The sequence below is a fragment of the Eschrichtius robustus genome, chromosome 11 (assembly GCF_028021215.1).
Source record: "Eschrichtius robustus isolate mEscRob2 chromosome 11, mEscRob2.pri, whole genome shotgun sequence".
Lineage (NCBI taxonomy): Eukaryota > Metazoa > Chordata > Mammalia > Artiodactyla > Eschrichtiidae > Eschrichtius > Eschrichtius robustus.
The window spans coordinates 82,191,773-82,215,289 of NC_090834.1; the positions used below are offsets into that span (position 1 = coordinate 82,191,773).

The window sequence follows — 23,517 nt, forward strand, 5'->3', positions numbered from 1 at the left end:
ACAAACTAATTTCCTCATAGATCTAGGAGGAGGAAACCTTTAGAGACTATCACAAAGCGTGCCATTTCAGTGGATTTCAGTATTCAGGTTCTCTTCAGGTTAACTGAACATTGTGTTAAAATATTCCATCAAAAAAGGAGCATATCTTCCACTTATCTCCTCTGGACTTTATACAAAGCACATGTTTGCCAGGGGTCTGAAAGACTGCATCCTTTTTTGCTATCCAAGGTGGAATTTGTCATCATTTGATTCTTAGTCCCTGGCAAAGACACTTATTATTAATTTGAAATTATACTTTCATTCAATGAAAAAGTAAATGTTGGTTAGCATGTTTGCTTTACACCAAATATTTGACATTCATAATTTCAAAGATGGTTTTCCTTTCTTTGTCAATATACTTTGAAAGTATGTCCATTCTGCTGTAGTTTATAGGGAAAAAGTCTTACAAAGACGATGGCAACAGAATCTACAGCATCACACATTTCATACAGCTCATTCCACCATCTCAGTTGGATTTTATTAATTTTAAAAATTGAAAGTCTGTTAGAGCACATTGACCTTTTTTCTCTCATTTGCCTTACTCTTGACTTTTTCAGATAAATTTTGAGGAACTCTGAAAGAATAATCAATATTCTCATAACTTTGTTTTTTTAAAAAATCTGTATCAAATTTAATTATTTGTGTCTTTACCTTAGCAGTTCATTAAAAACAATTCCCTTACCAGACTGTGTCTCCAGTTTGTATAAATTAGATCCTAGGTCTCCAATCTGTGTGCCATAGTGTCCTTCTATTTCAATGGAGGTTTTGAATAAGATGTTTTCTTCAGTTGATGGTTTTGCTTTTTATAAATGATATTCATTTTTATTTTCTGGTAAGACTGCATTTCAAAGAAGAGTTCTGATACATCCAAAGAAAGAAATATGAAAACCATGAAATGTATGCAGTTACTGTCTCTTTTTATTGATGATATGGCTCAAATTTCTTCTTTATAGTATGTTTTTCAAGATAATGTTCACAATTTCCACATTACTGAAATTTTGGAAAATGCCATTGTGATGCTTTTGATTTAATAATATAAATATTAGAAAATATACAGCTTTTTTCCAAAGTTTGTCAAAGGAACACTGGTTCCAGAGGATGTAAAAGAAAAATATCCTGTGACCAAATATGTTCCTGAATTTCTAAGTTAAACAATAAGTTTATTTACTGTAGGAATTTTTAGAGACGTGGTTCTCAGTCTTCAGAATACATCAGAATCACCTGGGAAACTTAGTAAAAATGAAGGTCCCTAGAACCTACATGCAGAGATTCTGGCATATTAAGTCAGGGATAAGATTGGGTATTTTTAACAAGCATCCCAAGTGATTCTGTTACAGTTGGTAGAGAAATATTGTCTTGAAGATTTTTAATATTTTAATAATTCTTATAAGTTTTATAAATTTCAACAGACAGTTACACAGAGAAGTCTTTCCTTAATTTCCATGTGATGATGGATTTTTAAAAAATCTTAATATGATGATGCTCTTGGGAAAACAGTTTGAGAAATTCTGGAACTCAGAGTTCGTTTAGAACATATTTACAGATCAGTTTAAATAATAGATGTAGCATTAACTAACTCCTTAGTAACCAACTTCTGATTTATTTATAAGGTACACCTAAAATTTGGGATAGCAGTCAGCTCATAAAAAGAGAATGTTATTCAAGCATAGAATAAGTGGCAAAGTGTTTTCATGATTACCAATTCATTTTCCAAATGTCCACTGTTATCATATTTAGGAACATATATATTGTCTTCAAAGTAAAATATACAAGAATAACAAAGAACTTAAATAGGAAAAATACATCTCTTTTTTCAAGACAAGATTTTTAAAAGATTTATGCATAAAAACATGTCCGTGCTTGACTATTCCATGTATTTATTCAGTGTTGAAACCTATATATTGCATTTCAGAAAGAAAAGCTGCAAATTTATTCAGAAAAAGATTATTAGAGTTATAACCCTTCCTTCAAAAGTTTTCTGGTAACTTACTGTATGAACATGAAACTTCATCATATTATCTAAATTTTATGCTTGATATTCTGCATGTGTAGAATTTTATATACATAAATTTTCTAGCTATTTCTTTTCTTGATTATTTTTCCAAAGTAGATATGGCTTGCGTATTGGACTTGATGTTTCCAAACTAACCAAGAAATTTCAGAGAGTTAAAATAATCCACATTTTCTAGTTTTTATTCTATCAGGAAAGACTTAGCCTGTGTCTTGTACATTCTAGAAATATCAATTCCCACAGTCATTACTTTTCTTTTGATTCAAAGGTGATTCCTATTCATTCTTACCCTTCTCTCACATTAAATTGGTCAAACATATTTTAAGATGATTCAGTCATCCTGTGGCTTCTCAGGTTGAGTTCAAAGGTGGGGTCAACCTTCCATCTTTCCTCAAGCTCCTCCTCCCACAAATATTTTAATCATAGCAAATTTGGGGGAAAATTTTTTAAAACATTGAGAACCTTCTTTTATCACAATTGGGATTAAACTTAGATCACTTTTTTATGCAAAGGATATCTCACTCAAAAATAAAATAATGTAATAACATACAGGGAGCCCAATATATAGAATAGATAACAGTGCAGTAGCTTTGCTTGACAAGGAGCAGGGACCCAGGGTCGCACCCATGTGACCGTCCTTCTCATTTGGCCACACAGACATCTCCACAAGTGGCCACTGGCTGTGTGAAACGCTGGTTGGAAACAGTGATGGAGATAATTATTTACTTAAAATTTTGAGCGGTTGTTGTAATAGATGGGTAAGTAGGTAGGTAGATAAATGCTGTCTTGATGCAAGGTGTAGAATAGAAGAATCTTTCAAATGAAAAATTAAGGGAAAATAAAGCTCTGTCCATGAACAACATGCAGTTAATAAATTATGGAGTGAGGATTGTGGGTAGGAAATAATTTGGTCCTGCAGGCTCATTTATGCAGAAGAACTACGGAAAACTGCAGGTTATTATTGACTGCATGAATTAAAGGTACACTTGTATATGTTGGGGAAATATAATTAAAAACAAAATCTCCCCCAACCAAGGAAACTTCTCCACAAACATAAAAGAGAAAGATAACCCTTTTATCACTGAATAAACATTAAACCAGAATGCAACATGCGTCACAGGCAATTCACTGAGATTGCAAGTACAAAAAGAAATCGCACCCTTTTCTATAGCCAAGCAGATACACCCATTACAGGCATGTCCTCAAGATAAACAATAACCTAACTGGTCCTCAAGTAAGAGGACTTGACAGCACTAATTGTCACACATAGTTCATCCTAGATTTGACTGGTAACTAGGGTGTTAGTTAATTGGGAAAAATGAGTCTCTTAATTTTATTTGTTCTTACAGTATAAGCTGTTTAAAAAATATGTGTATTCATCTTGTATGACTTTCTTCCTTCACTTGTTCTTATTTCTCCCAAAGCATTTCAAAATTAAAAAAGAAAATGTTTAAGAGAAATATTTCAAAATAGCAGCAATAAAAAGAATAATGTTTTATCCAAATACCACCTTGTTCTTTTATATCATTCCTTACCATATCCACAACTGATCATTATAACCATAATCTTTATCTCCTCTTAATCACAGTCCTAGATTTTTTTGATGCTGAAAATTATTTTAAACCAATTTCTACATTTGCAGTTTTTTTAAAGAGATACCTTATTTAGTAAATGTTTATTAAATTCAAAGTGTCCTCAAGCACTGAAGGAAATAAATGCAACTGTGTATTAAACAAAAGCCCATTCATTTATTCATCAGCCATCGGAATGCTTACTATTTACCAAAGAATGTGCCAAGTATACACAAAGTCAGATGAACTGAAGCTACCGTCTTCAAGAAACCCAATCTCCTATAGAAGATAGTCATTGAACAGTTATATAATATGGGGTAAATAGTGCAAGAGAGTACTTTGTAGAGGAGGTTCGGAGAGAAGATGGGTTTATAGTCCAATAGGGATTTCTTTTTTTAACATCTTTATTGGAGTATAATTGCTTTACAATGGCGTGTTAGCTTCTGCTTTATAACAAAGTGAATCAGCTATACATATACATATATCCCCATATCTCTTCCCTCTTGCGTCTCCGTCCCTCCCACCCTCCCTATCCCACCCCTCTAGGTGGTCACAAAGCACCAAGTTGATTGAATGATGTATGCACACAAACCTGTGTGTGTTTGATAAAATGAAGAGGGGTGATATTTAAAGTGTGAGTTTAGGCTAGACAGAGCAAGCCTTGAAACTCCATATCTGAATTTAGTGTTAGAGTATGTCAGAGACAACTTAAAAATTCTTTTCTAGGATTATGACTGGTGAGTGCAATGAAATATGGTAGCTCAGAAGGTTTTTCAAGTTTTCTAAGCAGTTAATAACACAGGACTAAATATCAATTGTCCTGACTCTCAGCCCTGCTTTCTAGATACCACACCATGGAGGAGTTTCCTGATTCTCTGGAATGGGTTTTGGTGGGTGGGGATAAAGAGGCATTTTAGGAAGGCCCTGAATGAGATTCTTGAGCTCCAAGACGTGGATTTAGTGAGAAACTTTTAGAAGGTGAATTAACCTCTGTCACTAGAATATTTAGTTTCTCTGAAATCAGAATGCTACACACTTACTTAAAACACTCAATATCTTCCTATAACTTTTCACCCAAAAACCTTAGCATCAGTGGTAAGACCCCTCATCCTCTGTGCCTTGTTCATCATCCCCTCACCTCTTTTATTATTATCCTCAACTTGCAATTTATACCCCAGCAATTAACAAATTAGTCAGAGTTCCCTGAATCTTACAATGTTTAGTCTTGCTCCCATAACCATTTCATATGCTGCTACCTCTGTCTAAAATGCCATGTCCTAAGTACTCCATTCAGATGACTCCTGCCATTCATGCTTCATGATTCAACACAGATAACACATCCTCTGGGAAAGCTTCCCTGTCTCCTTTCTCCTCCATCTATGAAAACTAATTGAGATCCCTTCACAGGTACTTCCATAGCCCTCTCTGTTTTACTGCATTATCACACTTTATAACTATCACTTGTCTCCTCAACTGAAAAGTAGCTTTTTGAGGGTAAAGACCCTCTTTTTTTCTCTAAATTTTTAGTGGTTATCACTTAACATTCTTTGCAAAGTCATAAATATTCATTACATATGTGTTTAGATCAATAGATGACTTCATATAACATACAAGCAAGTGATCTGGTTAATATGTATTATGTAGCAGAAGACAAACTTTCAAAAAAGAATTAAAAATCAAATATTCAAAAGTGATCTATTGATTTATGAAAATGTCTTTGTTATTAATAACTTAGATTCTGAAATTGAAACAATGCAAATTCAGAGTTCTTCCTATTATACTGGTTCATTTCGTGTCTTTCTTTAGCATGTGGAAATTAGAGTACTGAAATGCTCAGTATAATTGAATGTTGTCACTCGCTGGTTTCACTATTTTCATGTGACTTTCCTCAGCTGATTTCTTTCTTTCTTTTTTTTTTCTCAGGAAAAAATCCTATTACACTGACCAGAGGAGCAAATCAATGGGCAGGTTGGTGGGTGATATGAAATTTGTTTACGACCAATTTGTCATTTGGGAAAAAAATTAAAAATACATTTGATTACCCATATCAGCAGCTGTAAATTTTAGAAAGAAAAACTTTACTGATTTGTTCAAGATATTTTCAAAATGACTTATGCCAAATTTGACAATGTTTAAAATCAGATGATCCCTTTTTTCTATTTACCATTGCCATTCCCACAATCCTTCCTTGATATAATGTTATGGAACAAGGCTTTTAATTGCAAGTTAATGTTTCAGGAGATTTTAATTTAAAAAATAGTTATAAAACCAGGATTGATGGGTAAACGATGACCCACTAGAGTAATAGAACAATAGACACAGCAGAGGCCTCTTGGATAATTTAATCCAAACCTCTTATTGATGACATGGTAAAAGAAAGACTAGCGTCCAGAGTGATGAAGTGGTTTACCAAGGCCATACAGCATCTTTTGTATTATGAACCTCCTCTTATTCCACCAGCTGAACCTGCCTCTCTTTCAGTTCTGGTGTTGAAAGGAAACTTCTTTTCAAGAGCTTTATCTCAAAACAACATCTCTTTACCTATTGTGGTAACAGTAGCTATGGTAAAGGAATTAATTAAAATACAACCCTGAGACACAAGAAACTCTCCCACCTGAATTGCCTTGACCCCGTTTCACTGGAGAAAATGAGCTTCCATTTAATGAACTCTACAAACAAAAGGCTTGTAATAATTCGCTGTTTTTCTGCTCCTTGCAAAAAAATCAATTAACAAAAATAGAATGTGAATGTCGTAGAGGAGGCCCTATTGAATAATGTTGCAGGATATTGCAAATCAGAATGACACAAAAACTAGCAAAATCATACAGTGTAAATATATGACCATTTTAGGAAAGAATTTAATAAATCTAGTTCTTTTACCAAAGAAACTGTCTGAATATAATTTAGAACTCTAAAATAGGAAAATTTTGAATTCTAGAAGAGAGTATTGTACTCTATTAAACATTAAATTTAGGTTGGTAGGAATGAGTGACAAGAAAAGTAAATCATGAGGGGGAAAACTTGAAATCTGAATGAATGCTAAAGGAATTAGTACTCAAATGGCTCTTAAAAAATTAATGATGTTCCTTAGCCAGTCAGATTCTTCTGTTTGTCAGGTTGACATGCTCAGATTTACAATGAGCTTTCATCATTTCTCTTGTGCCCATTCGTTCCTGGTCTATATAAGCAAATTTCCAAAGTTATTTTTGCATAATAAGGTCAAATTCATTGGAATATTATAATATATAAATTTACAACCGCAGGTTTTCCATATTTTTCTCTGCATGTTTAATATTGGATATGTTGATAAAACATGTTTAGGTTTGCTTCTGGGTGCTGTATAGAATTAGTGAGGTTTGCCACTGTATAATTAGTGTGTTTTCTGCTAAATAGGCATCTTCCTTTCAGAGACTCACAGAAGGATAAAATCCTGTATATTAAATTAGCAACAAGTATCTATGTAATACTGTCATAATTTAGTTTTAGAGTAAACTTGTATTTAGAATTCCTGATAAACATGTATATTCTAAATCCTAAAGAAACATTCTTAATAGTGGAAAAATGTTTTTCTTTACTATTTTGGTCAAACAAAAGTAAACTAGAAAAATGAATGCTATATTATGTGTCATAATATGTTTTATTATCTTTTGTGTTTATTATTTTTTGTTTAATTTTATGAAATGAAAATAAGGTTGTCAGTTATTCCAAACAATTGTTACTGTACCTTAAGCATTACTATAGTCTACTGCTTTACAGTTTACATGTTACAAATAGTTCTCTTTGTTCTTTGAGTTAGTGGATGCATAGGGGGAGGGTAACAAATAAATAGGAAAGGCATTTATAAAATTATATGACATATTAAACTGAAAAAATGACTGTCTTGGTATTTGCCTGAGTTTATACTTTCAATTAAGGAAATGACTGATTTGATTTTTTTTAAACTTGACCTTTGGAAAAGAAAATTTAAATGTTGTGTGTGTGTGTGTACGGGCATCACTGTTATAAAATTATAAAACCCAATTTTTAGACAACTGGAAAGAGGGAAGCAAAAGTCTGTGTGTACTTAGATGTCACTTGTGCTTTCCGTTTCCTGACGTGGGAAAGATGTTTTGTGCATGGGTAATCTGACCAGTAAACATTAGGGGTAAATATGTACAGGCAATTATCCAGATTTCAAAGATCATCGTTTCTCCAGGCAGGTCGAAAGGAAATGCCTATAGTTTTATTATTGCTGCTATCTATCATTAGTTTACAAAGTACTTTCATATTCAATTATCAAAACATCTTCAGAAGGACCATTCAGGGGGGCAGAACAAAGAGTAACTGGTTTGCAGATCAGGGAAAATAAATGACTCCATTATCACCACTCCTTACCACCCCACATCTCATCCCTTAGCTTTCACAGATGGTGTGATAGAGTTTGTGCTCTGACCACGTTCTTTTGACCCTTTAATCCAGATTTCTTTTCAATTTCCATTGAATTCTCTGCATTCCACTGATTTTAGCAAAGGAACTTAAAGCTCTGTTAGAAGTCATCCTCACATTATGCCATGAAATCTTGAGTTTGCAAGATGGCTAACGTGATAAAAGTTTGGTAGAGTGTAGGTAATACGTTAGATCATGTTGGTGGCATGGTGGTGGTAGTGGTGGTTGTAAAAGTAGTGGTGATACTCCTTTTCCTTTTTATTATCATAAGTATTTATTGAGTGTTTACTTTGTGCTGGGCACTGGGGGATCAGTCATTACCTATTTAATTATCAGAATATCCCTTCATTTAAGAGATGAGAAAACTGAATGAGAATCAAATAAATTAAGTAATAAGCTAGATCTTCACATCCTGTGATTCAGATCCAGCCCTGACCACATTTCACTATTAGACATCATGTATTCCTTCACAGAAAGTACGTGAAAAGCCTAAACAGATAATATGGTTTATTTTTCTGTAAAATGTCAGTGATGGTCTAAAAGTCATTTTTATTTCATTTCTTTAATTTCTTTGATTGGCATTTATTTCTAGTATGTTTGCAATTTTGTCAGAGATAGTAAGCCCTTGGGTGCTATAGCTATCAGCATTTTCTAAGTGTCATCAGATGCCTCCTTTTATTTGATCCTCCTAGCCACCTAATGAATTAGGACAGATGGAATTACTTTCTCTTTTTACAGATGAGGAACCTAAAGCTCAAAGATTGAAAATGTTTGGCTCAATTTCAATGACTGGCAAATTCATCCTCTAAGTTTTTATCCCATTGTTTTCTCCACTAGGCTAACTTTGAAAAGTTGGAGTAATTACTATATTATCCATTCAGTGTTTCTACATGTCTGTGCACTAGTGGCTGGAATACAGCGATGTTTTGTGATTTCAGAGGCTTTCTTTGTAATAAGAAGAAGCAAAATGGACACTTCAGATAACACTCATTTATTATTTTAGGCTAGAAAGAAATGCTCTGGTCCCTCCAAAACCAAAAAAGACTTGGCATCTAAGTGATAACATCACTTGGCAAAGAAAATGTCCAAACTCTTCACGTGCTAAACATCAAAACTTGATGCTTATTTCAAATTATATATACATGGTAATTGAATGAAATCATTTTTAAGATACAGTCTGCCTGCACATTGCTGTACTAAATTTTTAAAAGTTTAAGCAGAGTTGGCCAAATATTAAGATGCATCATACTTCTCTAGGAAAATATTCTATCCTGCCACTTTGACTCACTATTGCAGAAGAAGTCCAAAAACTGCCAAAGATAGAACCTCATAAATAGTGTGTAAATATAGCACATTTTTTAAGTAAACACAGCTGTTATTATAGCAACTCAGAATCTCATTTTCAGAATCAATCTCTGGAGTCAGTATCTCTTTTGCTTTCATTTTTGTCTTTTGAAAAATAAATATGATTCCAATCAGTACATATACCACATAGAACTGAGTTGTGACTGTAATCTAAAGCTGAGGCCAAAGTATCCTCATGTGAGATTTCCTGAAACAGTGTTTTAATGTTCTCTAACCTGGTGTCTATGCTAAATCCACCCCTCAAAGCGCAGTCAGCGGATAGCAGGATGAGCACCCCCGGAAACTAGTTAGAAATGCAGAATCTCAGACCCCACCCTAAGTCTACTGAATTAGTATCTGCATTTTAACAAGATCTTCAGGTGATTTATATGCCCGTTAAAGTCTTAAAAGTACCACAAAGGCTCCTTGACTCAACTCTCCTTATTGTTAATCATCAAGTTTAATGTAAAACACCAACTCACAACTCTCCAGCAATGTCAGTATTATTACTTTTATTTTATGGGTGAAGAAACCAAGGCAAGAAATTAAATAACTTATACAAGTTTCCATAGCTACTATAATGCAGAGCTGCCTTTGAACCCAGTTTTTCTGGACCCGAAACCCTTGCTGTTACCATAGGACCTGTGGCTCCCAGAACTGAATGCGTTGAGTGCAGTGTAGCCATTTCTCTCTTTTCAGTCTCCACTTTTCTGTAGCCACATTGCTATAGATTTCTTAAAGTGATCTATAGCCACACATATATAGATATAGATATATACGTACATACACTCTACTTTAATAAACAATCTTGCTGGTTTTATTCTTTATGCTTTTTCCTACCCCATCTTTATGTATGATGATTTTCTAATATTTTCCACGGATTTTTCTTATGAGGATCACCTAGTTGCCCTGAAAGAGTTTAAATAAATGCAAGATTTGGTTTGCTTTGGAATTATTTCCTTTGTGTGGGTACAGGAATAATGCATGTATGTGTGTGTGAATGTGGGTGTGTGTATGTCTTTTGGGAACTCTTTCGGAACGGTAGTGGAAGGTAGGCATGGCTCTGGAGTGCAACCTAATTCAGTTCTAAAATGTGAATTTGTTCCAGGGTGCAAAAATATTTTAGAAGAATCAAAAAATGGATGTCCCAAAACCCAATGGTTCTTGACAAGTCAGCTTTCCCAGACCTGGAGGAGTCAGACTGCTATACTGGCCCCTTCAGCCGTGCACGAATTCACCAGTGAGTTCCCATCTCTTTTCTCCCATCACCTCTTTTTTTATTAATTTTTATTTATTTATTTATTTATTTATTTATGGCTGCATTGGGTCTTCGTTTCTGTGCGAGGGCTTTCTCTAGTTGTGGCAAGCGGGGGCCACTCTTCATCACGGTGCGCGGGCCTTTCACTGTCGTGGCCTCTCTTGTTGCGGGGCACAGGCTCCAGACGCGCAGGCTCAGTAATTGTGGCTCACGGGCCCAGCCGCTCCACGGCATGTGGGATCTTCCCAGACCAGGGCTCGAACCCATGTCCCCTGCACTGGCAGGCAGACTCTCAACCACTGCGCCACCAGGGAAGCCCTCTTTTTTTAAATTATTTTTTAGTTATTTAATTTTTTTGGCCATGCCTTGTGGGATCTTAGTTCCCCGACCAGGGATTGAACCCAGGCCCTTGGCAGTGAAAGCGTGGAGTCTTAACCACTGGACCGTGCCAGGGAACACCCCTCCCACCTCCCACCACCTCTTGAAGTCACCCTTTTGCTCTTTACGTCATTGGCTCTCATGTTTACTCCATACAACTCTTTCTATAATGGAACAGTAGGATATGAAGGGGAAGGGAGAAACATTGCCTGTCGCTGAAGTACTGAAAACAAGCTAGCTCGGAAAGTGCAGTATTGGGGAATGACATCAATTTTTAATGTGTTCTATTTGGAACCACATTGCTTAAGGTAGTACAAAATTTATGGGAGCCAGCGTACAATCTGTTCTTGTTCCATGCTCAATAAGAAATATGAGGGCATTTAGGCTTCCTTATAAACTGAAGGATATTAAAATGAATATTTGATATTCCCTGTATTATTTATAAGTGTATATTTTCTCAGCCAAATGATTTTTTTTTTAAGAAGATGGTTTCTCTTCTGATTTATTATACTTTACATGCATTCATTTTAATGGAGAAAATACATGGATGACTACCCAGGAACTTGTAACTGTTGCTAGATTCTGTGGTCTGCATTGAATATTAAAACCAATCCGCTTATCTTCCCAGCTTCATAATAAACAATAAGGACACCTTCTTCAGCAATGCTACTCGAAGCAGGATAGTCTATCACATGCTGCAGCACACCAAATATGAAAATGGAATATCAAAAGTGGGTAAGAACACTAATTAAAAACATACTATGGAATTTACTTTTACTGATTACACTCAGAAGTATTTTTTAACAACTGAAGCTTTGCCTTCCTGCATTAGATATAAGGATATAATTCAGTGAACAAACTCCAAACATTGTATTTTTCAGCCTTTCAATGAAAGAAAACAAAACAAACAAAAAACTTTTTCAAGGGCACTTGGCAATGTGTATCAAAATGTGAAATGTGCAAAAACTTTGGAACAGAAATTTTATTTCTAGAAATTTATCCCAAAGAAATAATCAGACTTTTGAATAACAATATATGTAGAAATTTGTTCATTGTGGCTTTGTAAACAAAGAATAGAATAGAATAATACTGGAGATACTTTAGCTGTCCATTAGGCTATATGCGCATAATGCATCCATTAAAAATGATGTAATTTTATTCACTCTTAACTCAAATGTATTCAGCATCTATTATACACTATATATTATGGAAAGTATATGACACAGACCCTTTACTCATGGAGATTGAAAATTAGTATCAGTTCTCTATTTATTGACTTCAAAAGATATCCGTAAAGCATTATTAAGTGGAAAAAAAACAGATTACAAAACTGTAAATTTAATGTGTAATCCCATTTTCTAAACACTCACAAAAAAAAAGAAAAAAATCTAGAATTTATATGAAACATTTTAGAGATTATCTCTGAGAGGTGAGATTACAGCTAATTTTAAATTTCTAAATGTCTCTGTTGTTTGAATGTTTAGCAGTATGCTACAACATGTCTGATGCAAAAGAAAACAGAAAGTTTCACCTGGGAAAATTAAGTAAAATTGCAAAGTTTACGCAGAGCAGAGCAGAAAGCAACAGGTAACGAATGAGCTGGCCGTTTGTTAGTGTGAAAAATACAATATGGCTGAAGAAATAAAATGTTAGTCATGTTCTAAAATTCCTTCAAATAAAAAAGTTGATAGCCAGTGGAAATTTGTACCAATGTCTACTGATTTGCATTCAAATAGATTACCACATTAGTAAAATGAACTATGTTTCAAGTCATCCAAAGAGGAATGTTCAGACTTTGGTTCTCTTCTGATTAATAATTCATTTATTACTGAGCAGTCAAAATAATTAATTTAAAAATTAAATCCTTATAAAAAAATTGACACTTAATCAGAAGTTTTCTAAACAAGAAATAAAGGTAGAGAAATCCAGAATGTAAACTACAAATGTGTCTAAATGATAGCACTATGTGCTTATGTAGTCTTTAAAAAATAAAATTGACATTTAAATGATTGTAAAGATAGCATGCCCTTTGTCAAACATGCACTAAACAAAGAAGGGTATAAAAATAAAATTTAAAAATCCCTACATTCAATTTTCACTGTACCAAATTAGTACTGAATATATATACATATACATCTCATAATTAGAATCGTGCAATGTTTACAATTTTCTATCCTTTTTGAAATTACCATTATGAGTACTTTCTCAAGCCCTTTAGTATGTCTGAAAACATTATTTTAAAGAGCTGTACAATATTCTATTGTAAGCATTCATCAAATCACAGTCATTTACCAAGCACTTATATAATTGATTGAACCATAATAATGAAACAATCACCCAATTTTGGATGTACAATTATTTCTAATTCTTTACTAATATAAATAATATTGCAATGAAAATTGCTCTTCATAAGAGTTTTCCAAATATCTAGTCTTCCCAGAACTATATGAGAGAGTCCATTTCACTACACTCTCATTGGGATGGAAGAGATTTTAAGAAGGGTCACATATCGCTATTTATTCTCTTTGGATCAGTATTAAAGAATTAAAGATTTCTCAATACCAATCTCCTTTGAGACATTTTGAGGAGTGGGGAATTCCTCTGCTTCCTTGACCAATTTTTTTTTTGAGTAAAAAAAAAAAGTTGTTCCAGGCTCATGTGCCCCCAAATAAGTGGGTATTAAAATCCCCACATTTCATGATATGGCAAAGTGCCACATGTTGGCACCTTGCAAACCCTCACTGTCCTCATAGGTGATGGAAGTCATTTGGGTTATTTTGTTTTTAAATTAATTTATTTTCCCAAGTATTATGTAGGTTGCTTCAGAGGGAAGTCTTCAATTAAACTAACTCAAGAACTGTTCTTTTCTTCTTTTTCCAGGTATCTGTAAACTTATAAACAATGGCTCATATATAGCAGCTTTTCCCCCTCATGAGGTAATTTTGAAATACAATTTCCATTTTAAAACTAATGTTTCTCCTGCTCAATGCTTGATCTCATTTTTTTTTCCACTTTAGTCTAGCTGCCTTATTCCCAGAGGGTTCAGCCAGTGAGTGGCCTTGGACCCTTCTGAGACCCCGTGATAATCTGTTGCTGCACACCGGCTCCTGTGCTCCAGAACCCTTCTGCAGTTTGCCCTGTACCAGGAATCCCACCCTCAGAGGGAACTCCTGGACATTGCTCAGCCACTCTGACCAGACATAGATAGCCCTCTGCTCCAACACAGCTCCATGCCTGACTCAGCTTGGGATTTACACAGCTTCCAAACAGGGCAGGTTCTGGTCTGTGCCTACTACTTTGGGATACCTGAAAACCTAAGACAAACCCAAACCAAAAATCTACACCCCATTATTGACTTGATTTTCTGCCAGATTATTACCTCTCTTCCAGTTTTAAGTAGGTCATGTTGTGGTAACTCTGCCTGCTGAGTCATGAATGACATGTGAATCAGTTTTAAACTCCCCCCCCCCAATACACACACATACTATATTCTTTTTAAGGCAGTTTTACATTTCAAAATAAGAACAGGGTCTTTAGAGGTTTAATGTGTGTTTTCAAAGCCCATCAGTCTTCTTTTTTTAAAGGCTGAGAACTCATAGGACATAACCCCTATACCTGAGGAATTCACAGTCTAGTATAACTCATAAACATAAAATGTATTGAGCACTTCCTGTCTGGTACTGAGCTAAACGTTTCATATGGACTATCTCATTTAACCTTTGCAACAACCCTTTGAGATAGGCAATAATATTAACTCTGTTTTATAGATAGATCATTGAGGCAGAGAAAGGTTAAGTATTAAAGGCACAGTTTTGAGCCCAGGAAGCCAGACTCCAATGCTTCTATTCATTATGGCATACCTACTTATATTAGGAATAGAAATAATGATAACAGATAATGTGTTAGAGTGTTTCGTGCAACAGGTCCTGTGCATGGATTTTCCCACTCATCTGACAATAATTTTGGAGGGGAGATATTATTATTTTTCCATTGCAGAGATTCAGAAGCAAGGCACAGAGAAATTAAACACCATGTCAAATATGACCTAGTCAGTAAGTGGTAAACTGTTCAGAGTGGCAAACCTGAGCCCCTGGGAGAGCTTCTGTAGCACAGGAAGGTTTGTTTTGTTCTCTAAGTAATTTTGCTTACCTAACTAGTCTGTGTTCTGACAGTTTATTTGACAGTTTCTTGTGTGAAATTTGGAACCTATTGGGAATAGGTTTAAATAATAGTCATTTTCCCATTTATTCTTATAATTTGGTAGAAGTACTAGTATATGGTATACATAAACAAAACGACTGGAAAACAATATTGTTGAAATACAAGTAATGAAAACAAAGCAGCAAGTCAATAAAATGGACTCAGGAATTTCCTATCAATTTTAAAGACTACTACTTGAAGAAAGAAAAACAAGACTTATTTAGAGGAAAATGGAGTTAGTGGCACTGACTATAATTTGAATAAGAACACTCACAGTTTAGACCTCCTTCTTCCTTAATGCAGGCGTATTATTAGGATCGGTCTCACACTTTTCACCCACAGTTGAGATTTATTTTTTACTTACAAAAGAGACAGTAGCTAGAGGGGAGAAAGAGATATGTCCAGTGAAATTTGGCATGACAAAGAAGAAAGAAAGGGAAGAGGAATATATATATGAGAAAGAATTTGCCTAAAATATTGATGGAATTGATAATCCCATCAATTATGAATAGCGGAGACAGAAGAAAAGTGTGTCAGTTGGAGGAAGGGGCCGATCATGGAGGTGGTGGGGATCACTGAGTGTACATAGTCCTCTGAAAAGGGATGAGAATGCATGGGTGGGCAAGAGTCAGAACATTATGGTTGATTGAGGTTACTGAGCTGAGTCAGAACAATGAGGTACTAAGGATCTAAAGCTTAGCGCCTAAAACCCAGGAAATGCCTATGTCTGACCAGTGAGGCTGGGAAGGAAAGTCATGTATTTTAGGATTATCAGGAATGCATGAAAGAAACCTGAGATTTTGGTTCACCTTCCCTTACCTTCCCAATCTCAGGGCAGGCTACCTTAACTAGTCAGTCCAGTTTCACAAGCAAACAAACTTTTCTCAAGTGGATGTCTTAGAATCTTGATCTTTCCTTTCATCTCCTTAGCTTCCAATCTTTAGGATTTAAACACTTTGGGCTCCCTTAGGGAAGACTGCTCTTCCACCCTTACCTAATTAATTTATCTATTTTCTTAGAAAGCCAGAGGCAAAGTCCATATGTGTCTCTCATTTCAGCCTTGAGGCATCTACAGACCATGATTCAAGGTGCCATCTTTCTTCATAGGAACTCACATCCCTGGTTGTCTGGAACCATTCAGATGATAGTTTTGCACTGTTTAATGGCCACAATATAGCAAACACCTAAAATTAACTGACATTATTTTTATACTTCTTATGTGGCTGGCACTTTATAGCTATTTTCCAAGGGGGCCCTCACAAGATCCCTCTGTATTGGTATCATTAATACTTATTCTTATCCCCATCATTTAGGTGAGGTAACTGAGGCATAATTCCACTTGTTTTAAATTTCCATCAAACATTTCATAACAGTAGAATCACATATTAGAGTGAGCAGAGGGGCTTTGTCAAATCCTGTGTCCTAAGTTTTGATTCAGAAAATAAAAAGTCACTGTATCTGTTGTCATTTTTTTAAATTATAAAAGCAGAGCAGTTCAGCCTTCAGGGAACATGTTCCTCTAAAAGGCATATATATGCTATGTTTCTGAAATTGCAACCCATATGACAGATTTTTGAGGGGGATATAAAGAATTGGAAAACATGCTTCCATTTTTGGAATATCTAATCTGACGTAAATTTTACGGTTTTCAAAACATGAATAACACCGGAGACAGGCCTCTTATACTTAAAATTTTTTTTATTGAAATATAGTTGATTTACAATATTATGTCAGTTTCATGTGGACAGCATAGTGATTCTTTTGGGGGGGGGGTCTATATTTGCTGAATGAACATTGACTCTTTCCCTTAGCTTCTATAAATGAAATAAATATTTTCTGGTACTGGATCGCTTCTCAAAGCAGAATAATGCTCAATTTCTGAACGAAAGATTACAACAATTTCTCTCAATGATAATGAAGATAGTGTGTTTATTACAAGACCTTGGGTTCCAAACAATGAAACCTAAAGCTTACTTTAAGTGAAAGGGATCTCATTGGTTTAAAAAAGGAATTTAAGAAAGAATTTTTAAGGAACTATCAGAATATTTTCAATGAAAGATAGATATATAAATGCATTTACTACTTCACTCCAGTGATGGGCTTATGTTTATAACTTCTGAAGCTTTCAGTAAGTTATTAAATTATTCCGTAAGGAAATAAAGCAAAAACAATTCCTATTAGTTCAAATTTCACTAAAAGAATAGATATCAATTCATCTTATTTTATTTGTTTCAGGGAGCCTACAAGAGTAACCAGCCCATCAAAACCCATGGACCTCAGAATAACAGACATCTATTATATGAGCGCTGGGCACGCTGGGGAATGTGGTACAAACATCAGCCCCTGGATTTGATCAGGTATTGGGGATGGATTGATAACGGAAGACATATTATGCTATTTTGTTATCCTTTTCTTATTATTTTATTTACCCACCAAATCATCTGTATTAGTTAGGGTGTGATTAAGAAAAAAGAAGCCACTATATGTCTTTTCAATGAAAGGAACTTAATTTAGGGAATCAGTAGCACAGGGGATGGGAAAGCTGAGAAATCAAACAGAAATGTGAGGCAACCAGCGATTAAGAACAGCAGAAAATTGCTAACAACCCTTAAAGCTGGAGGGAAAATGAGATGAAGTATATTTCAGACCTTACTACCTGAGCCGTTGGGCAAGAGCTATGCCATCCATGAGTAGGACTACCTGCAGAAAAGTGAAGTGTTGAGAGTCGAGCCACAGAGAATTATGGAGCCATAACAAATTATGGCTGCTCTGGAGACAGCCCTGAGGATGGCCCGGAAGGAGGAAAGGTATGGGCTCTTCCCTTCCTTCCACCTTTGAGACTTCCAGTACCTCCTAGTGTAACTTACCAGCAGCAATTTATAAGTGAATCTATATAATCTACTTTTCCGTGAAAACAAATCCAAAGAGGAAAAGGCAGAAGATGGATCTAAGAGCAAAGAGAAAAATGGCCAACATAGCATCTATGCATGTATTTATCCTTCAACAAATACTTAGTGAGTGGCTATTCTATTCCAGGAGGTATATCCTAGTAAATAACTGCTCTCAACTTGAATTAGTCTTGAAATAGTGTTATATTCATGATTTATTTTATTTTGATGGAGAATAATTTGTTCTTATTTTTAAAAATCAGGAAATATATATTAAAAAGGACTTAAGTCCCCAGATAACTAGAAATATTTATAAAGTAAAATAAAAAACGAGCATTCATATTATAAGGTTATATATGTTGATATTTTGAGCTGTTTATGAAATATAAATATCAAGAATAACTCATAACTGTATCAGTCATTTTCCCAACAGGAAACTGATAGAACTGATAGAATAATAGGGGTATTTGAAGAGAAGTTAATAATAGAATTTAATATGCAGAAGTGTAAATAGGATCAAGGGAGCCAACAGATGATAATGAAACTTCCAGGGACTGGCAAAAGCTGGAAGCCGTTATCAGACCTAGACTTGAAGGGACAAAGGGAGAGAGCAGTTGGCAGAACTTGTTAAAAGCTATAATCATAGAAGAAGAAAGTCAGGGTAATAAAAAATACCCCACATCTCTTATCCCTCCTTGTGATCTCCTGCTGGTACCTTCAGCTGGCCAATGAGCCTATCAGGAAGCAAGAAGAAGGAAGGAGCATAGGTGATACTATGCACAGAGGTGAGCCTCCTGGGCACGTAGCAGGAAGGAAGAGGGTAGAATGTGGAATGGATGTACAAAGCATACTATCCAACACCAAACCATTTTTATCTCAAACATTAAGTACTTGGGTATATCCAAAATCAAGATGCTTTGATTCTAATTCAATCATGACAAATTATCAGAGTCTTATTTATGCAGGTTAAAGAATAATTGTTTTAGAGATACATGAATACAGTGAGATGTGCTGATTCACAAAACCATATTAATAGGAGTTGAAGTTGGGACTTTCAAGCAAGCATTTCAGTGTCAACAGTTCTCCTATCTATAGGAGACATTGCTATTGCTGCCTCAGGTAATTTCAGCAAGCAACCTTTATTTTCAATAAATAGGGTGATTCAGCTGCTATTACCAATTCTCTGGGTGTTGACTCAGAAGGGAAGTTTTGCTTATGAAAATCACGTATTTTGTGTTCAAGTGGCTAAGGGGAGAGATGTGATGAGGGACCCACCCAAGATGAAGGCCGTAAAAGAGTATAGATGGCATTTCAACAGGTGCCTGCTCTCTAGGAACTTGCTTGTTACCAAAACTGAGATGGCGATGAGGCATTCAGGTTAAACTATACAATCTTGTACATAGCATTTTGTACAAGACCCAGTTTTCTACAATGAGTAGGAAGCTTGCCTTAAAATCTGTGACTTTTTAATTATTTGGAGTTACATTGTTCTTAAGACTAGACAATTTTGAGGACGTGAGCCTCTTATTGTGTGGTTTCCTGTCCATAGTGAGAGAAAGAGGGTGTCCTGGAATCGGAGTTTTTTAAATATACTTGTGTCACAGATGACGGACACCCACAGGCAAGGCCTGTATTCTTTCCTGCTGAAAAAGGCAGTTCAGTAATAGTGGATGAAAAGTGAGGGACTATTAATTCATTTTATTTTTTATAAACAACCATTCCTGAACATGTGTTTGTGTTTTGTTTTCATTTTAAGAATAGACTCAAACATTTAGTAGCCAACGCCTATCTTCGTTTCAATCTATTTTTCCATGGGAAATACTGGAATCTGGAAAGAATACCTTTAAAAAATGGTCAACTACAAAACCTGCTTAACAAAACAGCTGTGTGGTTTTTTTTCAATGTTTTTCAATAGGCACTGGAAGGATTTAAATTTAAAAACTAAATGAAATGATTCTCTCTAAAAGAGGTCAACTTAACATTTGTTTTTATAATAGAAGTTTTTTTATGATAGAAGTTATTTCAGCAGCAGAATCCTATCATCAAATGAAATGTCACATAGGATACCAGTATATAAAACATGAAAAGAAAGTGACTGTGGGTGAAGTGTGATGGGGTGACACCAATAGCAACCCCCTGTTCCTCCTTGCCCTGTCATGGTTTTGAAAGAAATTTAAGGAACACCTAGAGATCCTAAAAGATTGTGACTTCCCACGTTCTAGGTTAAGGACATTTTCATTAGCCTTCTTTGCCTGGAACTAGCTTCTTCTCATGATACAGATCTGAAATCTGCTGTAACTTAGATAATTATACTCCTGTCAAATAACATTATTGCTCCTCTTAACCTTCAACAATATATGATTTAAAATCTTGGTATAATGCTCTCCATATAAGGGGGTCTGTCTGGGCAGTCCTTTATAGTCATCGTTATAAAAATGTTAGTAATATGTGCCAAAACCCTATTCCACCCCACAGAAGAACACTTGTTTAAAGGAACAAGTGGCTATATTAGAATACCTGTTAGTATTATAAGCTTCGTCTCAAAGTAGAACACTGACAGTATATAAGAAATGAATAGACTATTGATCTGTCTCCTAGGAGAAATAAATGAAAAAACAAAAAAATTCGATAAATAATGCTCAGTGGAGGACGGCTCCACGTCTACACTTGGTAGAATACGCACAAATTTTAGTTGGCACAATACAGAGAATGGAGTAGAAAGAATGATTTTCAGAGAGAGAAGTCTTGTTAAGGAAAAACAATTAACAAGAGAATTTTCTTCCCAGCAAGAATTTTTGCCCAGAGAGGTATTCCCAAGTGAACTGTAAAACACCAATCTTTAAAACTAGTGCTGGGACAAACACCAGTACAGAATTCAAGAAATTATTATTTCTTACCAGAGCTTTATAAACTGTGACAGTTACTATTGGCAGTAGATTCGGTGAAGAAAGAACAACTGAGTGGTCATTAGAACTGCCTTATTCATCTGCTACTTCCATATAAATTATGTTAATAAACTGAAGGGAAATAAAATGCATTCATTCCCTTCACTTCCTTCAATAAAACACTTCCTGTGGTGCGTGCCAATGAAACAGGACACAGGTCCACTTTCAAGCAGCTTGCATTCTGATGGGGAGGGAGAGGAATAGGGGAGTGACAGGTAATTGTCATAAAGTTTTACAAGTTTAAGACACTGAAACATGGGTGAAGGGAATGTGAGAGCAAGAGCAGGGGCGTCTAACCCAGGTTTGAAGTGAAATCAGGGCAGGCTTCCCGGGAGAAGTGATATAAAGTACAGGATAAGTACAAGCCAGACAGGAGAAAAGGGTGAAATGTAATATTCCAAAGTGAGGGAATAGCATTAACCAAGGAAAGAATCATGTGCTCCAGGAACAGCAGAGTTGAACTTTGTTGAGGAAGATGTGTGACACAGTTGTGCAGATTGTGTCTGGCATAAGGGAGTCTGGCCAAGGGTGCAGATGGAGACAGAAATCAAGTCTGCTTTTAGCAGCTACCTAGAGGGAGATGTTTTTCTAATTTACGCCAAAGCAATATGGTTTAGCACAGCTTTGTGTAAGGAAAACAAAAAGGGGTTCTACTAGGAGGATGAAGAAAAGCAAGACCTGGCTTACAAAAAGAAAGAAATAAACACATTTTATAAAATTGCTCCTATAATGACAATGTTTAATGATAAACAATATCACCATTATTGGATTCATTAACAAGCAAGACTATTAAGATACCCCAGATGGAGCGCAGGAGGAACTGAGCCATTATAGTCAATTGTCCATCTGAGATTGACTAGGTGCGACATCAGTATTTGTAGTGTCACTTATGTTGCCTTAAGCTAAGGATTTGCTTTCTCATGCAGGTTATACTTTGGTGAGAAGATTGGGCTATACTTTGCTTGGCTGGGGTGGTATACTGGAATGCTGATTCCTGCAGCTATTGTTGGCTTGTGTGTTTTCTTCTATGGAATATTAACAATGAATGCAAGTCAAGTAAGGTAAGCTATTAACAGACTTATTAAAAAAATTTGGCCTTTCTTCTGATTGGATGAAAGCTTTATAGTAATGCTGACTATAAAAGCAAGTTATGGTACTAAATTTATTTGCTTGTTTTTGTTTTTGCAGGGGAGAAGCACTATAAAAAGGTCATTTCTATACTTTTCTACGCAAAGTCTCTTGGATAAGTTCTAAGACCGTTTCTCTTTATGCCAAATTTCTCTTTCTAGTATATCCCACATAATCAATAATTCAGCAATGCAACAGAGAGTTCTATATAATTTAAATTTGCGTAGTATTTTGTAGTCTGGAATGCTCTCTCAATACATTAATTCAAATAATTATAATAGCTACAGTTCTTTAAACACTTAAGATATACAAAGACCGTCCAAATATATTGTTTCATTTTATGCAACTTTCACTACCACCTTTGGAGATGAGTATTCCTTTTAGCAGATGAGGGAACCTTACATAGTTAAAGATGTCTAAACAAAATATTCATACCACATAAATCCTACCCTAAGTAGTCTCCTCTCATGAGAACATAAAATCACTTTCTACTTTCTTCTTACTCTCTATGAGAATAGATTTATGAAAGATTTTAGCATCAACTTAAGATATCAAAATGGTAGTAAAATAAGATTTGAGAAATATCAAACATTTATCAGAATGGTGATTTTTCTGTTAAAGTTTAAATGACTCAAGATTTGGATATAGGAACAATAGATTATTATTCAGCAGAGGTAAAAGTCACATTAAAGAATTAAATGAGTTAAAGAATTAATTGAAGAATCCTCTTAACAGCATGTTCTATTTACTATACCACAAGGATTTCATCAAGTTCAACCTTGTATGATGCAATTCAAAATATGAAAAAGTACTTTTCCCCTCCTTAAAAAAAAGCTCAGTACTTTTTTCCCTTTTGGTCCATCTTTTAACCATGGCCTTGCTACTGGGTAGTAATCATGACAGTTAATGGGACCATAAAATGCATTTCCTTGACTTTTCTTTGTCTATATATAGGTGCACATGTATTTGTATAACAATTTTGCCTAAAAGCAAAATATTTTCATTGTCCCAGGGTTGAATCCTATTCCATAACCAAATTCCTTGATTTGGTATCTCAGAATCCCCTTGTTCTTCATGAAGGCCAAATGGTAATTAGCATGAAAACAAAGAAACACCTACTGTTCAAAATTTCACCTAGTGACAAGTTTACTTCAGAGTTTTGCAAACTCACTACCGCTCTGGAAGGCAGCATCTTCCTGGACAAACATGTGCCCACTGGAAATATTCATCCCCCTTTGGGCATTTCTTTATATGATGTTGAATCAGTAACCTCTGAAGCTGAGAAGTGAGATGTAATTTGGAGTTATAGTGTCTTGAAAATAAAAACACT

At 35.1% G+C, this 23,517-nt stretch overlaps 1 protein-coding gene across 1 annotated transcript in view; it reads left to right on the forward strand.

The window, feature by feature from the left end:
* Positions 1 to 23,517, forward strand: part of ANO3 (anoctamin 3) — a 117,147-nt gene that overhangs the window by 15,315 nt on the left and 78,315 nt on the right. Inside the window, exons 3-8 of the mRNA XM_068554562.1 lie at positions 5,545 to 5,589; positions 10,499 to 10,630; positions 11,655 to 11,761; positions 13,907 to 13,962; positions 17,462 to 17,583; positions 21,986 to 22,120. Of these exons, the coding sequence (XP_068410663.1) occupies positions 5,545 to 5,589; positions 10,499 to 10,630; positions 11,655 to 11,761; positions 13,907 to 13,962; positions 17,462 to 17,583; positions 21,986 to 22,120 (597 nt within the window). The remainder of the gene's footprint in view (positions 1 to 5,544; positions 5,590 to 10,498; positions 10,631 to 11,654; positions 11,762 to 13,906; positions 13,963 to 17,461; positions 17,584 to 21,985; positions 22,121 to 23,517) is intronic.